Here is an 18,271-nt window from a genome sequence, read left to right as displayed (position 1 = left end):
TGGGCACAAATTTATTCCCGGTAAGAAATGTATGCTTGTTTTTGTTTGCAGATGAATGTTTTACTGTTGAAACGTGACATTAATCTGAGTGTTGATTTTGAAGAATAATTTCCAGGAGACGACAAGAACAATGGTCGTAAATCTATAGTCGTCCATTGAACTGAGTCGCCGAGAGGATCCGTGATTTAGTAAGATTAGATTAATCAGAGTAAATAGTAAGCAATTAAGCATACACTTCACCACTGTGTCAAGTGCGAGATACTAGTTGTAAACTTGTGCAGACATATAATTTATATGTTGAAATGTCTGGAAAATCTGACAGCTCGAGTTCATTATGGTGCATCGACTTGACGGACAATTAGCAGTATAATGCCATTGTTACAACAGACATGACTACTATTGGCTTGAACATTTTCTGTGCACTTATAGTTGATGTCATTGTCTACATCGGTTAAGCTATATAGCTCAAGTGAAGTGTTTAAATATAACATAAGATCCATTTGGGCTTTTCTCTAACAACTTATGATTTTAGATGGACTGATTCTCAATATGATATCAGAGCTCAGGTTTGGAACTCTCCGTCACCCCCAATATTCTCACTATGGACACAAAGGCATTAATTGCCTAAAACATGGGCGCCCGTGATCCACTCTTCAACCCTAAAAATGGGATTTCGAGTGAGGTGGAGTGTTGAAATATAACATAATATCCATTTGGGGCCTTTCTTTAACACCTTAAGATTTTAGATGGACTGGTTCTCATGAAATCCATTATGGTATTTAGTAGGGGGTATAATCATCTGTGAATAACTGGTTATCTTCAAAGTTGTAAATTTAGAAATGTTCTTCCATCACAAAATAAAAGAGAATCAAAAGCACAAAATCTTTCAACATGTATTATTCATTAGAAAGAACAGCCTAAGCTGTTACTAGTATTTATATAGTTACAAATAAAACAAACAAGCTTGCATATCAGTAGCTACAAAACAAGACTAGAAAGAAGAAGACATTACACCAACAGGGATTCATATCAGAATAACAGTGGCAATCATGGAAGGTGATAAGCCGATAGCCCATCTCCACCGTGCCTCATTTTAGGTTAAAAGAAAGGATATTTATAACTCTTTAAAGGAGTCTAGTTTAGAGGACTCCTCCTCGGAGTAGATGGCCTGACTTCTCCAGTTGGACTAGATACTCCTTTCCCAGAACTGCGAGGACTTGGCTGACCCCTAAGCTCATTGATGCGAGGACTGTAGACTTTCTGTGGAAAGTGCGGGCTCTGAAGGTTTTTAGGATCATTGAATGGAGTTGATGTGGAGCTTGTGATTTTAGGACTACGGATGTGTTTAATCTCTCCCCGACTTCTGGTTACAATTCCATCCAATAGTTCTCCAGCCTCCGCAGGAGAAGCTCTAGTGCCTTGTTCTCCTTCCATCTTAAACAAATTAAACAGCACTGAAGTTAGTTAAAGCTAGACCATTGGAAGGAATGTCATGATTTAATATTTTAATTTTGTTCCACATACTAAAAGTTAAAGGCACAGATGTCTTACTGAAGAAAGATTGAATGGTATTGCTAGTGCCTCTTCATACTCTGCTGCATCTAAATCTTGCAAGTGTACCCCTTTAAAAAATTTAGGGAGAAAATATTGTCTTACAGGAACCAAAAGCATAATCATCAGAGGGAACAACAGTCCTGCAATTGGAACCCATGTAAGCCCAAAACAGACGAGCAAGTATGCTGTTTGGAACACTGTAAATGTAGCGATGGTCTTGAATGGCACAGTTTCCACGAAGGTAGCATGGTAGTCTTCTAGAACTCTGCACATAAATACAATGATTAATTTTTTTTATAAAGAAAATGATCTGAATTAGTAATGACGAAAGGCTTTTAAGTAGCTACTTGTATCTTCTGCTTGGTGCAGTGAAGAGAAGTAATATCCTCTCCCAAAACTGGTTGCCAGGTAGACTTTCGATGGCCATAAAAGCAAAGTATCCCCAAAGGACAGAAGTAGGAATCATTCTGAGAAAAGGCATGGCTGCAACACATCCTCCAACCAAAGTGGCTTGTAGTAGGTTACTCAGACGTTGTTCTTTAACCTCAACAGGCAAGAGATCATCGATCTCCTTCTCAACATCGAAAACTGTTTCATCAACTGGGGCGTCAAAGTTCCCCATGCTTGAAGCTAGCTGGATAGTTGAGTCCTTTAGTTCCTTTAGCCCCTGATAAAGGTTGTGTGCATAATAGTTTACTGTTAGTCGAATCGGGAGTCCATCTTTTCTGGAAATATTTTTTAAGAATTTGTTTACGAATCACTGTGTTTAAAAACAACGCTTACAAGTTACAACCACAAAGCAAGCCTGTTGGGACTTATTCAATTTTTTGATAGAATTGCTTTCTCCCCATGTATCACAAGGGAGATGGTTTTTATGAGTTTCTTCTGGTGTGTAGGGAAAGCCAGGGAAAACAAAATTTATTTAGATCAAACATAACAATGCTGTAGCCTACCATATCTGACGATTGTTGGTATATCAAAGGGGTCTGCATCTGATGATAAGCTTCCTGCATGTTGCCATACAGTTGTCCTAAGCTAGAATTCTTCTTCATGCTTTGACGTGCAGTAGAAACAAGTCGGTTTCGGAGCAGCTGCATAACGGAATTTATGGGCATGAGTGGAACATTCTTGCAAAAACTATTAAAGAAATTATCACCTTCGATAATATTCCTGTTGGTGTTTAAATTAAGGTTCTAAAGATCCATGACAACTCAAGAAAAAAGTATTAATCCCTCCATTCCAGTAAAAGAGCATTTGACTTCGAATAACAAAAAAGAAACAGAGAGCATTTGACTTCACTACTTCAGTATGTCAATTGACAGCACATTGTTCATTATTGTTGATGTGTGCTGTGATATATTAGAAAATATAAATTATGATCTAGCACTTTACATAAAGGAAAGATTAGGCTCACAATTTGTTTTGAAGGGAGTACGTGATAACAAGGTAAATTACCTGATGCTTGAGAGTTGCCAGACTCTTAGTATGCATTGGGGACTGGGGAATCACACCATTTGCAGGAGGGATTCCAAGTAAACCACACATCAGGGTCTGCCAAAAAGATCGAGAAATTTTAGCATAGAATCGCATGATAGATTAAAGATGGACCACAGACCCTCAGAGGAAAAATAATAGTGAAAAGAATGAGTTACCAAGAACCCCAAAAGAAGCAAGTCGTAATGATAAGCAGATGGTTTCCTCAAATTAAATTCTTTCTGCTGAGCAAGTTGAGATGCTACACTATGGTCGAAATAGTAAAGCACTGCTATCATTGTTGCAGGAACAAAAGCTCCAATTATATAAAGAATGGGCACATTTAGCATATCCTGAAATTTAAATCAAGTTTAAAAAGGTTGCATTTTAATATTTAATATTAAGTTGCAGCTGCGTTAGTAACAAGAGAATTAATCTCAATATTAAGCTGTAAGGATATAACCTTACCTTGATCACAGTCCAGTTGTCATATGCACCAGGGGACCACGGATTTGGGCTAAAAAGCCGTCGTGGGATCCCTTTTGGAACACTTCCACTGGGTATATAGGAAATAGCTGTCCAAACTAAAACCATGAGTGGCACACCATAGTCTGCAATAAGACTTCTGATCCAACCTGTATTAAACCCAAAAATGATGGTTGAAAAGTGATCTATATAGAATCAAACAAAAGGCTATGGGATTCATAATGTAACAATCGATGAGCAAGAGGTAATCATTTATTAACTCTTCCACGGTTGCTTACCAGATCCATAACGCCATGACCTTGCTTTTCTACTGCGTAATGCAGTGAGCAAAAGGCCAAAAGACAGAACCAGAGCAAACATTCCATTTGAAAACCTCCACGAAGGGGTAAACTCAGTCAAGGTAGGATCCTCTCGCTTTGGAATACGAAACTCATCTATCACTCCCTAGAGAGAAAACAAAAATTATAAAGGTGTGAAGGTCCAGAAAAGTAAGGAACATGGAAATAAATTGCAAATGTACTTACTTTGACAGCTTGTTGCATGAAAAGCATTGCAATGAGCAAGCCAAATAATTCACCAGCAACACGCGTAAACCTGTTAATGATGGAACAAGCTCCCAAGATAGCTAAGAAGAACAGCAAGACTGCTGTCCAAACGCATACCCTGAAGAATTAGATAATCAAGCAAATATCAGTATCAGTATATGACAACATAATTTGGAATGTCAGATTGCGATATAATGGTCAGGAAGGCGAAAGCTGAAATATTAAAACTCACCATCCAGTCCATGCAAGAAACAGCTTATGGCCCAACTCTGGCCTCTGTTTAGAAAAGTCATACAAGAAGGTGTACATTATCACAGTTGGCTCTGCAACACCTAATATAAGCAACGGGTGACCTCCGACGACTGAATGTATAATTCCACATATCGCAGTAGATGACAAAGTCTGAACTGCTGTCAATGCTCCATCTGCAACATCAATTAATATATTGAATGTATCAAACTAATCAGTCCCTGTCGATGTTTATTAAATTGCTCCCTATGTTCTTTATTTTACTTTCTCAAGTCAAAATCTCAAATCTACCAATCTAATAAACTCAAAACTGTTGTTCCAACATTTTCATGGATCGCATAAATGTTCAGGACTTGATATATGCTCCCAAATTCCGATACTATAACTGAGTCCTTTTGCGCATTGGAGTGTGTAACCTTTAGTAAAATGCTACTAAACAAATGAAAAAGATAACACACATAAAGACAGATAGATGTCTATTTGCACAACAAATAGCATTAAATCTATACTGATCGCATTAATTTTTGTATACCTGTGCTTCTTTCAAGTTGCTCCCCGAATGAGATAACCGGAATGGCTGAGGCGAAGAATATGTATGTGGTGGGAGCCAAAATTCTATCAACAAGCAAGAACATGTCAAACAACAAACAATTCTCAATCTTTCAATTAAACTTATACTCCACAAGACTATTGAAATCTTTAAGCTAAATCTGTAAATCACATCGTAAATGCATAAAAAAAAAAAAAGAGAGATTCAGGGGGTAGATTTACCTGAAACCTGCCTTGAATCCACTAGTCCAATCCTGCTTGTAACACAACAATCTCCCTTGAAGGTCATTCTTGATTCCGCGAAACGGCACAAATGTCTCTTCCATCTATCTATATCTCTAAAATCTCTGTTCTAAGCCTATGTATAGCAAAAGAATGTGATATAACCTAGCTACTTATATATCATCTTTCTCCTTCACTGGTTAAATCCTTGGAAGAAAGGTCCAATCTAATCAGCTTAGAAATAGATAGCTGCTGTACAAGAATATACAGGAATGCAGGATCAAAGCACAAAGAAAACAACTACATGATTTGTGTATTTATATAAAATCTCCTTAGATTATATTAAGAACCAAACAGGCAAGCTCTAAGAAGTGAAGAGAAAGATACTATCAAGAACAACCAAACTGAAATGAACTAGCTTGAACATATAATAGATGTCCAGGATTGTTTAGATTAAGACAAGTTTACATAATGCAATGATCTTTGTAAGGTACTGGAGAAGATTTGAAGATGGTAAATGTGATTAGATGATCAAGATTACAATGAGGAAAGCTCTGTGAGACCTTTTGACATGCAACTGCAAGAAAATGTGTGTGTGCAGAATGAAGAGAAGAAATAAGGAAATATATAGACGGTAAGAAGAGTTGAGAACTGTAGATTTTTGAGTGAAGGATGAACGAGAATGGAACCCGACAAGAGAGAAGGCCTTACTAGTCTAGCTATAAGGCTATAACCGCAGAAGTGAGTAGAAAACAATGCGGGTTCTGTGAAGTTGTGAATGATCAGTTAAAAGTGCAAGCAAACTGTAATATACATATCCTATAGTCCAGTAATGGGAGTCATTTGGCTGAGGTTAAAATGAAACGAATTAAAAGTGAGAAGCAATTTAATTGTTTAGGAAAAAATCAGAAGTCATGAAACAAGTAATCTTAGTTTTTTCATAAGTAGATTTTTTATACAAACGGTGCTCTAACTCATAAATCCAAAAGTCGCTTTTAAGCTCGGTCAAACACCCCCGCATCTGGAGAGTTCTTGGCACGCATTTTAAAATTTCCTTGCGAAATAAAAATATAATTTTTAAATTTTTAAATAGAAATAATCTAAAAAATAAATAATGAAATTATATATTTTAAAATTTTAATATATGTGTCTCTAAGTGAAAATAAATCAAAAGGAAACGAGGAGACCGAGGATCTTACGGGGAAGATAACAAGACAGTTCAAGACAGCTAGGCTTTGAATTTCTAAATGTGCTAATTTAGTTAACAAAACTACTGTATGAATTATGATCCCGTCTATTTGTTTTTAGTCTTTTCTTACTTCTCAGGCTTTTTTCTTTATTAGTTTCTCTGTACTATATACATATTTTTATATATTATTTTTTAAAAAAAGAAGAAAACGTATTTTAATCTATTCAATTATTGGGTATTGTTATGAGTTTGTTTGGGTTGCCGAATCATGTCCAACAGAGCAATTTAAAAGTGAATTATTTGAATACAATTTTTTACAATTGTCAAAGATAATAATTGTTGTTTCTATTGACATTTTCTGATGTATCTTCAAGCTCTACAGAATCTTTTGTTCGTATATGCATGGTGTCGAACTGTTGAGTGCTCAGCTTCGACTCCAAACAAATTCAGACGTTGGCTTCAGCGAGTAACAATATTATGGTTGAATTTCTCGATGGGAAATCATAAAGGGAGAAAAACTGAATATAGAAATATTGTGTGTCATATTTTATTTAATTATAATTTACATGTGGGTCTTTTTTTAAAAAATACAAAAATTAATTTTCAAAGTATGAACCTATAAAAAGTATTATCAAAAATACGGTTTACAACTCTTGCAACTGATGAACCATACTACAACCATATTTATAACTGATCAACCAAAATCAACCACAAATTTAAAAAAAAATATACTGAAATCTTATAAAAAAATTATATTTAAAAAAAATGTCTCAGTTTTCTATTATTTCCCACACCATATATTTCTTATTTATCATGCTTTTCTCTTAATATTCACATCAACCTTATCATTGAAAGCAAATCTAAATTAGAAACTAACTTAAATAATCTAATGACAGGATAGACATTACACACAATTACAATATATATTACAAAATAGATATAACTTTTTATTATAAATTTTGAAAATATATCATGAAATACATGATATTTTATGTTTCTAATTTGATTTTTTTCATTTTGTTAGTTGATTTTATATCCAAATTTATTATATTCCTCTTTTCCTCTCAACAGTCAATTTGTATTGCATATATATCATATTTCGATGTGACATAAACATAATTAATTTAGATTCTAATTTTCAAAAAAAAATTGGAATAAGAGCATCATCACCAACAATTTAGTTACATGATGTTCTAAATTATAAATATGAAGTTATATTAGGAGACTCTACTCCGTCAAAATCCTACTCATCGTCTAAACATCTTGAATATTATCATTTTTCTAATAAATATTAAATTTAATATTATAATAATAACAGAGAATATAAATAATAATTATTGTTAAAAGTTTTATTTTGTGGAATACGCACTTTTATAAAATTGTCATGCGCGGGTAGATTTTCAACATGCATAACTCAGTTTTTTAAGATCGTTTCGGTTCGTGTAAATGGTATTGGTTCAATTCAAGCATCTTCTGAGAAATTTCTTTAAATCAACTGCACAAAACTGAGACATGCTTTAATTCCACCCAAACAAAGCTTAGATATGCTAAACAAGTGACCCCAGGAGTACAATACAATAAAATATGTATACGAAAGATGCATACAATAATATAAAAAGGGAGAGCAAGTATCGTCCCACGTTCACTGTATTTAGTTGACTTGAGCAGTATTTAATATGCCATAAACTAATCCTTACGTATGCAGCAGTATCATGGACAAGAAGACAACTACAGAGCATCAATGGCTATACCTAGTAAAGGTCGCGGCATGGTATATACTCAGTATCAACTTCTCTTTAGGGCAGTTTGACTGAAAACCGGATTTATAATCAAAAATAATTTATTTATATTATTTGTGTCAAAATTTATAAGTTAATTTTTAATTATATGTCAGTAGATGAAAATATTATTTTTTTTATTTTTGAGATTTTGTTTCACAAAAATATACAGAATCATCTTATAAGATAACCGGTCCCTAAGTCTTCTTTACAATAAACATCTTTTATTTATAATTAATAAATAATTTTTTTTTAAATTAAATCAAACGTAAATTAGTCTATTAATTTTCTTTTCGATTTTTTTTGATATATTGTGCAATTTGGGAATCAGCAAACGACTCAGAGCATCTCGAAGAGCATTCTAATTAACTACTAGATATAATATAAAAAAGAGTAAATGACAAAGTGGTGGCCGTAGTTTTTCGAATTTTACAAGATGGTGGCTGGACTTTAAAAATTACATAATGGTGGCCGGAGTTTACTTCCGCCTTTTAAAAAAGTGGCTGCCGTGAAATTCCGTTAATTTTCTTCCGTTAACTCCAAAAAATAAAAGAATAAACGACAAAATGGTGGAAATCCAGCCAACATTTTGTAAAATTTGAAAAACTACAGCCACCACTTTGTCGTTTATTCTTTTATTTTTTGGAGTTAACGGATGAAAATTAACGGAGGTTCACGGCGGCCACCTTTTTAAAAGACGGAAGTAAACTCCAGCCACCATTATGTAGTTTTTAAAGTTCAACCACCATCTTGTAAAATTTGGAAAACTACGGCCACCATTTTGTCATTTACTCTATAAAAAATATATGATTTTTTCATAACTTTTTAAAGAGCCTCTAAAGATTTTTTGGAGCTCTATTTTTGACCTGGCTCCTTGCTTTTTTTCCACTTAAGAGAGATTGCTCTCATTAGTGTATTACTTTTTCTTTTCCATCTATATTTCCTATCTCATATTATATTTTCTATCACATGTATGATGCATACATGCTATAATTTACGAAATCAGCTGAGAAAAAACCAGTTTCTAACTTATAAGTAAGATATCAAATTATAAATTCGTTACACAAAAGAAATGAATAAATTGATTATGATTCTAATTTATAAGACAGAAGCCCAAATAGCCTTTTATTTCAAAATTATTAATTTCCGCTAATTTGCTATTGTGATTCAGAAGCGACAATATGAGATGTGATTCGGACTTCGGAGCCGAGCTTTACACATTCGTTTTGTCTTCCTTTTCTTTCGGTGACTTGAATCCATTTTCAATACATAAAGTAGCACAAATCACATAAACTTGCATAGTTAATTATGTTAATGGCTTTTCCTTACAAATATTTAAATGTCTTTCTGTTTCAGTGAAAATTTTGACAACGACAGAGAACAACTAACAAAATTAAATAAAATTATAGACATTTTATTTCGGCACGTCTATTCACATGATAATAAATTTAAATATTACATGCGTGAGCTGTACTGCATGACCCATATCTAGCTGACTTTCCTGTTTTCATGGCAGAATTTATTTGGTGAAGCTTTGGAGATTGACAGAAAGAGTTGAGATGGGCTTGGATTAAGGACATTCATTATGCAAATGAATGTCTAGATTTTATGTACCGGCCATTTCTGAATGATCACTAATTCAAATGGAAAAAACTTTTAAGGAATGGAACTACCGGTAAAGGTGTTATATTTTCTATCTTTTGCGAAAGAAATTAAACGTTTAGATGTCAGTTTATTCATTTTTGTTATATTAATTTCTGCCCTGTAGTTTTTCTTTTTATACTTGCAGGCTGCCCGAAAGTTATCCAAGTGTTCTCTTGAGAGAAATAAAAGTTGTCAAAAAGTGTTTGAATATACAAACATATTTTTTAATAATACTTTTCTTAATAAGCACTTTACTTTGAATCATTAAGAGATTCGCTTTGTCTAACCTTAATTAATCAAATGAGTATTGGTTCGCTCATCAGTCATTCTGCTTTTCTTTTTAGTTTCTAGTAATTCTTGTTTTTATTGGTTGTTCACAAGTTCATTTGGCAGATTAATCATGCATGGACCTCCATACGTACGATCATATTATATGTAATGTCTTTGCTGCTTTAATTATAATCATTTACAACCGAACCCTCGTATAATTGAGAATCGTTTAGGTTGTTTCTAGTCCACATATATTATTTTAATTATTTATTTTCAGACAAAGATTTTAAGAATTGTATTATTATACATTTCTATATAAATATTAATGTTCTAATATATATAATACTGTTGCTTAAGACTTGGGTCTTTAGAAAAGTTCACATGCAAAGCATTGAAGAAATCATTACGTTACTTATAATTCAACAAAAATATGTTAATATAAGTTTCGGTGGTGATTAAGGTGAAGTTGCATTCAACATGATACTGTCTACCAAAAACTTTATAAAAGAACAAAATTATTAAGGGAACTAGAGGTCAGAAATTGACAAAACGCCGCATGTTAATAAAGGGATCATCTCCTAATCTCAGCCATTGACCGTAAGTGGTTGGCCTCAATAAAGTTTTTGTATATAGCTAGCACAAACGACTCGAAGCTAGAATTCAAAGTGATTGAGCTTTAATCAGTATTATTTAAATAATTTTGCAATGATCGGAGTTAAAGCTCCAGTAAGAATTTGCGCAAATGAGCATAATATTATCTAATTTACAATAAGACATGACAAAGTATTTAATTAGTTACTAAATTTTTTTTTGTTCATCACAAACCATGGATTCACGCCACCTCTTGTGGTCTTTGAATATAAAGGATATTAGCCTGGAAAGTTATGAATTATAACACCTTGTTGTGCATTCAAGGTTTTTTCGTGTATAGTGATTATTGTAATCGTATGTTCCTATGCATTAAAATTTATTTCAATTACCATAACTATCATAAGAAAATGTTAAGTACATAAGTTAATTTTAAAAGAAAAAAGCTCTTTCTTAAATATGTGCTTAAAAAAATGATCGAAATACATAGTACAAATTAATGATAAATTTATAATTATTTGATTAAAATTTTGGATTATATAAATGTTCCCGGTTCCCCGTTAAAAAGCCCTTGTCCTCTGCCAAAGAACATCAAACCCCGGCTTTAACTAATAAATTATTGGAAAAAAAATATAATAAATTACGGAAAAACAACAAACATATAGCTGGAAGTATAAAACCATTCGTCTTAGCAAAAATAAAATTAAAAAAGTAACCGATCACCCCGTTGGGCCTGCAATACATACCACATTACCACTAGTCCAGTCGAGACTTATTCATAAGTCATAACAGAAGCTATGGCCCTATGACAAACATGCTATCACCAGGAAAAACCATTGTTTGTTGAATAAACTATTTGGCAACACAAAATGCAAATTCACAAGTGTCATTATTCAGCCAACAATGATATATGAATTCATTTATAACAAGTATAAATTCATCTATCATAACAATTTGTGCCCTCAGCCCAATAACAATAACATAAAAAAGAATAACACTATCAGCCTGCACATGTATGCATTTCAGCAAGCATATCATCAGAAAACATAAGTATATTGTATATAATCTTCAGAAATGCCAAACATGAGAGTAAGAGAACCATTATTCCCAGATCCAAGCCGGGGGCATTTTACTCCTAAAAGGGCAAATTAATTATGAAACAAGAAATTATTTCCATTAAGCTTCAACAATAAACTACCAACTTTTTGGAGCATATGGGAACCCATAACCTTGAGATACCATAAAAAAAATTATCTCAGAAAAGAAACTAAAAACATCCGGCATATATCATCTTCATCTAACCACATATATTATGATTATTAACAATATGTGAAGTTATATAAATTTCCAAACACATACCAAACAACTTAAGGTATAAGACATTTGATACACATATCTTTCATATTGTACTGCCACACACAATTAACAAAAGCACACCAGTTTACTTTCAAGGTTACAAGAGAGATGCTGACTAATTTAGCAAGCTACAAACATATCCGGAATCTGACGGAACTAGCTTCTCTGCCTTCTTAACTGCGTCTAAAGGGAGTGGACTGAAACTTCTATCGGGACCATAGAAATGGGGAAAGACGTTGGAGCCATCCACATCTTCGTAAATCAATCCATCCCCAAGCTGCAAATCCATCAAGACAGTGTGCTATAAATGGTTTTACCTCCTTAAATATACACATATATACACCATTGGCATTAGAAAATGAAATGAACATTGAACAACAGACCCTATTCCTCTATAGTAGACCCTCCCGCCCATTTATTTTAAGTATGGTCTAAGCTAAAATACAAGTAGCAAATTATGTTTAAGGTACCGATGCTTGTCAACTTCATTAGTATTTAACTTATATGCTGGTCAATGTTGCAGATTTCTTATATTTTCATTTGCTTTAAAAATGTTTAAGCATCATACAGTACTCCTATGTGCCGGAGACACTTCCATACCCATTACCATCTTTCTCCATGAATTAGTTGTATCTATACACACAGGCTTACTTTCTTTGTTATAACTGTTAATCCCTGATAAGCCATAGCTGGCTTAACTAATATTCTTTATGAACATTACTCTACAAACAAATTATTTATGAAACAAATTAAAAAATGAATATCCACGGTGGAATTTAAATGTTAGGCAAAGACAAATACTGGTGAACTCTTGTTAATCAATTGCTGGATTTAATATTAAAGTGTTCATAATATAAAATTTAAGATAGTTTTTGGAGTAACTATAATCATAATTAGAGGGAAAGGTCCCTGTGTATATAAGAAATGGTAGCTACCTCTCACACTCCCCGTGTTCAGAAATAGAAAATTGGAGATACATTTCAATTGCTTGTTTTAAAAACATAACCTGCCCTAATTTAGAATGCAGACTGTAGCAGAAGTAAACTGATAGTATATAGCCAATTATGGCAGGCGCACATTAGGAACCTCATTCCATTTTAGAAACTAAGTTCTTAACATAATAAAATTAATAAAAGTTCGTGCTCCGAAGCAAAGTTGATAGGTAACCAAATTTCTACTTAAGACAGGGAGAGTACTAAATGTCTGAATTATTAAGCACTCCAGTTTGTTATAATTGTTCAAACTTGCAAGACATACATGGGTGTCTTGGTAAAGAGACTATACCTTCGAATATTGAGTCAATTTGAACATTTATAATGTTAAAGGTATGAACTGCATCCACAGTACTCTGATTTGGTTTAGAAATTGGGATAGTCCCCACTGCTGTATTTTAACTAACTCTACAGTCTACTTTTGTGTTGCATGTTATTTGTTACACAGAAGCCTTAAGATTTTAGTTCGCAGTTTGTTATTTAAGATACAAATATCACTCTTAGAAAATGTCTGCAATTTTCCTTTGTGCTGAAGTTTTAATTGAAATTTAGTATTGAAGTGCTGACATTCTTCCGCCTCAATTTAGGGAAGGCGAGGGAGTTAAAAATAGATAGTTGATAAAGATACCTTTTTAGCATCGATTTGGAGCAAATAAAGATCCGTCTTGGACTTTGGGAAAAAGTTCTTCAAAGTTGGTTGCACCTGTTACACCTCAAATATTAACAGTTTCCGAATACAAGACTAATTAGGTGAAACTCCTGGTCTTGAAAACAGATATAGCACTCCCTGTAAATGCCCTAATAATCATGGAATCAAAGTGATATTATATTAAACTTTTACAAGACAAAAGAAAATATTGGTCTGACGCAACATCATCAAGTAAGAAGCCTCAAGAGTCAGGACCATTTGTTTCAAGGTACCGGTTGGAAAATTAGCAGGTTTATTAATTTAAGTGCAAAAACGCTATAGATTTTCCATTTGTAGCTGGAGATTGTATGTGAGACAATTAATATGCAAAGTGGTTGTTTAAATTTAAGGGTTTACAACATTCTCTTCAAACTTCCGAAAGATGCATTATTTTTACCCTAAATGAAGATAAAAACACCTAAAGAAGATAACGTTTCCCTTGATTTGCACCTGCGACCCCTCAAAAGTTAAACATTATGGGAATGCAAGACTGCTTTAAACTGATTTGAGAATAAGAACCCAGATATAGGAACCCATTCGAAATGCTATCATAATCATGTTATCATACTATAAAGTTACTTAGATCCCAGTAAGACTAGATCAAGAATCAAATTAATGCAACTTCATCAACTAAGAAGCTTGAAAGGCACTTCATTCAAGTTAACCATATGAAAATAGAGAAACCTAGCAGCAAGTTCATCAAATGGAGTAAATTGTAGAGTGGTGGCTAAAATTTAGCTCATACAGCAATTTAGTGGCTGAATTTCCGAATTTGTATTCTGGTGGCCAATTTTGTTTTTGTTCTTATAAAAAATGGCTAAAGACCACTTTTCTAACATAAAAGCAAAGTCTATCCACCATTTTTTATCGATTAGCAACCAAATATATGGCCTCCATATTGCGATTCTATAAATCCACCCACAAAATGTCGCAACAAGTAAAATTCAGCCACCACTTTTCACTTTACTCTTACGCAATAATAACTACTATATCACTTGATGGAGCTTGTATGTAAGTCAATTACAGTGCAAATGATCCTTTAAATCAAATCATTTCGACCCATTTCTCCAATTCTCATATCAAAACACTACCTAATAAAGATTCAACAAACCCTTCACTTAATTTATCAATCTTGATAAATACAAGCCAATCAAGAACTAAAAAACAAATCGGCTATCACAAAAAATCAAGAAACTAACAATACAAATCTTATATGAATGTGACCTGATTGAGATTGCTGAGATGAATACACCCAGTGGACTTATCAAGCTCACCACCAAAGATACTACCACTAGATTGAAGAGCCTCCCACTCCGCAGCAGTGCTGATTCTATACACATATTCCTCAGCCACACTCTTTTCGTCCTTTCCTGCCATTTCCTACTTGCTATATTGGTCAGTTTCTGATTTTAAGTATTTTAGGGGTCTGCCTAGTTTCAAATTTATTATTTGTAATTCGATTTTTAAAATTATATTGTTCAAACATTCTAAATTACACATGTAAAATATTACGTAAAATTTATCAAATTTTAAGATATTTTGTTTCGATGATATTGCTTATATCGATGGATTATATTTTAAAAGTGATATATTATTATTTGAAAATATTTTAAATAAAATATATTATTATAATATGATAATACGAGATGTGAGATTTTGTTATTTGTTACAACTTTCTAGAATTTGGCTAAATATAACGAACCCAGGAGGTTGGCTATAATAAAATTATAGACAAGAGTTTTGTATATTTGAGTTATTAAATATATATATATATATATATATATATATATATATATATATATATTATATATATATATTATATATGAATTCTATTTTGGATATGGCAGACTTTGAGCTAATGACTTTATAAGATTAGAGATACTCTTGGATGCACATAATTTTTTTATATGAGAATTTTGTTTATATAATTTTTATATAAAATTATATATAAGATTATATAATTTTTTTATATTAAATTTTATCAACGGGCTGATTACAATTTTCTTATAAATTTAGTTTTATAATTTTATTTTAAATTTGAAATTGATAATATAATTCATAAATAATTTTATTATATATATATAAATGGTTTTCCAATACTAATATGTGATAATTGATTGCTAAAATGAAACTCGAAATAATACAAATATCTTTTAAAATTTCAGGTGGAGGTTTTGTTTACCACCTGATATATATCGGGTAATTCTCTCTATGAACAACAACGCTTCTTATAAAGATTGAAGAACTAACCTTTACAAGATTTTACCTTAGTGCATTAGGTTGCTCTTCTTGTCTATTATTTTGGATATACTTCAAAATGAGTTACAATGCTTGATTAAGTATTCAAGATTACAACGATTTTCTACTCTAGAGATATAAAATTACTATTCTAGAAAATAACAGCCATCCCTACTCTTTTATCTGCTTGCACATTTTAGGAAACATTTGTCTCCTCGATTGAATAGTTTTGTTGAATGTTTCCTTATTCTGTAGCTTAAAATGGTAGGCTTCGATTTTTTGAACATATGACTAAGACTTTTTATAGCTTATCTTCCAACACTGTCAGTAATTTTTTTGTTTAACTCATGTGACCATTATCCTTTCTTTGTGCTACAACCGTCAATTGATAGTCCCAAAATATAGCAGTTAATAAACCAATAAGGGGTCGTTTGGTTGGAGAAGGGATATGGGGTTGAAATGGGAAATCGGATTTCCTTGTTCTTTTTTCTACTTGCACATTTTAGGAAACATTTGTCTCCTCGATTGAATAGTTTTGTTGAATGTTTCCTTGTTCCGTAACTTGAAATGGTGGGCTTCGATTTCTTGAACATATGACGACTTTTTATAGCTTATCTTCCAACACTGTCAGTAATTTTTTGTTTAACCCATGTGACCATTATCCTTTCTTTGTGCTATAACCGTCAATTGATAGTCCATAAATATAGCAGTTAATAAACCAATAAGAGGTTGTTTGGTTGGAGAGGGTATATGGAGTTTGAATGAGAAATCAGGTTAACTTGATATCGGTTTGAGCTCTAATATCAGGTGTTTGGTTGAGTGGTGGAATGAATATGGTTGAATTATAATATTTAAGAGTTATTAATTATAATTAATTTAAAAGATCATTAAATTAATATTTATATACATTTTTGAGTCATTAATTTCATTTTGTATGAATAATTTACATGAAATGATTTAAATAGTAATGAAAATAAAAGAAAAAGAATTTGATTCCCCAAACTCAAGTTTCATACCCACCTCCCCCCTTGGTTATGAAAATCTCATACCTTGTGGGTTTGAGGAATGAGTTTGATGAAAGAAAAATTTCAACCAAACATCATATATGTGTTTGAAATGAACAAAACTCGTACTTGATACCTAGAAAGCCCGAACCAAACGACCCACAAGTAATCGTTTATTGTTTTATTGATTAGCCGTTGATGACTTCTCGAGTTATCAGTTAATAATGCATTCTTCACTAGTCATTGATGGGTTGTAATGTTGTATAACAGTTGATAAATCTTTAATTCCTCATCCACTAATAGCTTGATCTAGCCATTAATCTTCATTTTACTTGTGCAGTTCACACGACTTAGAATATTTTCAATTTGACATCCTAAATACACATCCGTGGATAGATCAAAAAATTTATCAACTGATCAATCTATTCTATCAATTGTTAATGCTGAAAAGTACTACTATCTTCGTTCGATTCAATTCTATACAGTTTCCCTTTTTAGGATGTCCCATCATTTCTATACATTCCAAAAATAGTAATTTTTAATAATATAAAATATTATCACTCTCCGTTACTTTCTTCCGTTATCTTCATTCTATAATAATATAAACATTATTACATTCACTACTTTCCTCCAATATCTCAAATCTATTATTAAATATAAATGAGTCCCATTATTTTACCCACTTTTCATCTAACTTTACACAATTTTTATATCTTTTCTTAATTTCTGTGTCCACACCTAATATAGTAATTGGGTGGGATGGAGGGAGTAGTTTTATTACAACATCTCATCCTCCGTTGATGGGATATGTGATCAAGGGATACTATAGATGTATAATATCCATTGATCAGTTACATTTAAATACAAATAAATTAAACCAAGTATTTTGAGTTATCATCAAGATTGGCATATTTCTAACAAGGAGATTAAACATCATTTAAACAGACAAAATAGTTAAAGTGATGTGATCAACTAATATTTAATAGACTAAGGACAATAATTTGAAAGATGAAGAACAATAATAATTAAATCTTTACAAGAAATAGTTTCTGATACTAAGGGTCTGTTTGGAAGTGCTGTTAAAAATTGTTGTGCTGTCAGAAAAAGTGTTGTTGTAGAAATGAGATAACTGTTTGGTAATTTTTTTTGATATTTGCTTATTTTGAGTTATAATATAAAAATAATAATATTTTTTATGAGTTTTGATAATAAAATCTGTAACAGCTTTCTGCAAAAGCTGAAAGCAACTTTTTCTAAAAGCATGGGAGGACATGCTTTTTCTAAAAGCAGCTTTTCAGCTAAAAGCTGCTGTTCGAAAAAGCTGTTTTTATATTTACCAAACAGTTTTGAACCTACTTTTCAGTAAAAAACTGTTGTTGCTGTCTGCAACAGCAACCCCAAACAGTACCTAAGTTGGTTACCAAGAAACTTCCTAAAGGTATTTAT

General features: G+C 32.4%; 2 protein-coding genes across 3 annotated transcripts; both read right to left on the bottom strand.

Moving 5' to 3' along the window:
- Positions 1–873: 873 nt before the first annotated feature.
- Positions 874–5,677, bottom strand: LOC108220566 (probable boron transporter 2). Its single transcript, XM_017394402.2, has 12 exons — positions 5,079–5,677; positions 4,840–4,922; positions 4,291–4,483; positions 4,038–4,176; positions 3,792–3,957; positions 3,496–3,662; positions 3,207–3,380; positions 3,010–3,105; positions 2,508–2,645; positions 1,902–2,221; positions 1,552–1,819; positions 874–1,434 (listed from the first exon to the last, which is right to left on the bottom strand). Exons 1-12 carry the CDS (start codon positions 5,180–5,182, stop codon positions 1,135–1,137), a joined length of 2,148 nt encoding a protein of 715 aa, XP_017249891.1. The 5' UTR covers positions 5,183–5,677; the 3' UTR covers positions 874–1,134.
- Positions 5,678–11,832: 6,155 nt separating this feature from the next.
- Positions 11,833–14,993, bottom strand: LOC108210667 (uncharacterized). 2 transcript variants are annotated; one of them, XM_017382050.2, is made up of 3 exons: positions 14,808–14,993; positions 13,524–13,598; positions 11,833–12,180 (listed from the first exon to the last, which is right to left on the bottom strand). In XM_017382050.2, the coding sequence occupies exons 1-3, from the start codon at positions 14,958–14,960 to the stop codon at positions 12,019–12,021; spliced, it is 390 nt and encodes a 129-aa protein (XP_017237539.1). In that variant the 5' UTR covers positions 14,961–14,993; the 3' UTR covers positions 11,833–12,018. The 2 variants fall into 2 exon arrangements, with proteins under 2 accessions (XP_017237539.1, XP_063939652.1); XM_064083582.1 differs by having other exon boundaries at positions 12,085–12,223; positions 14,808–14,987.
- Between the last annotated feature and the right edge of the window lie 3,278 nt (positions 14,994–18,271).

The sequence above is a fragment of the Daucus carota genome, chromosome 1, assembly GCF_001625215.2.
Source record: "Daucus carota subsp. sativus chromosome 1, DH1 v3.0, whole genome shotgun sequence".
NCBI lineage: Eukaryota > Viridiplantae > Streptophyta > Magnoliopsida > Apiales > Apiaceae > Daucus > Daucus carota.
Note: the sequence above shows the minus strand (reverse complement) of the source record. Positions and strands in the feature narration are given on the sequence as shown.

Coding starts and splice junctions, on each gene's coding strand:
- LOC108220566 (XM_017394402.2), bottom strand. CDS start 5,182: ATGGAAGAGACATTTGTGCCGTTTCGCGGAATCAAGAATGACCTTCAA. Junction 3,106..3,206: donor TGCTTCTTTTGGGGTTCTTG/GTAACTCATTCT, acceptor TCTTTTTGGCAG/ACCCTGATGTGTGGTTTACT. Junction 2,646..3,009: donor TGGCAACTCTCAAGCATCAG/GTAATTTACCTT, acceptor TCCGTTATGCAG/CTGCTCCGAAACCGACTTGT.
- LOC108210667 (XM_017382050.2), bottom strand. CDS start 14,960: ATGGCAGGAAAGGACGAAAAGAGTGTGGCTGAGGAATATGTGTATAGA. Junction 13,599..14,807: donor ATCTCAGCAATCTCAATCAG/GTCACATTCATA, acceptor GAGGTGTAACAG/GTGCAACCAACTTTGAAGAA. Junction 12,181..13,523: donor TCCAAATCGATGCTAAAAAG/GTATCTTTATCA, acceptor ATGGATTTGCAG/CTTGGGGATGGATTGATTTA.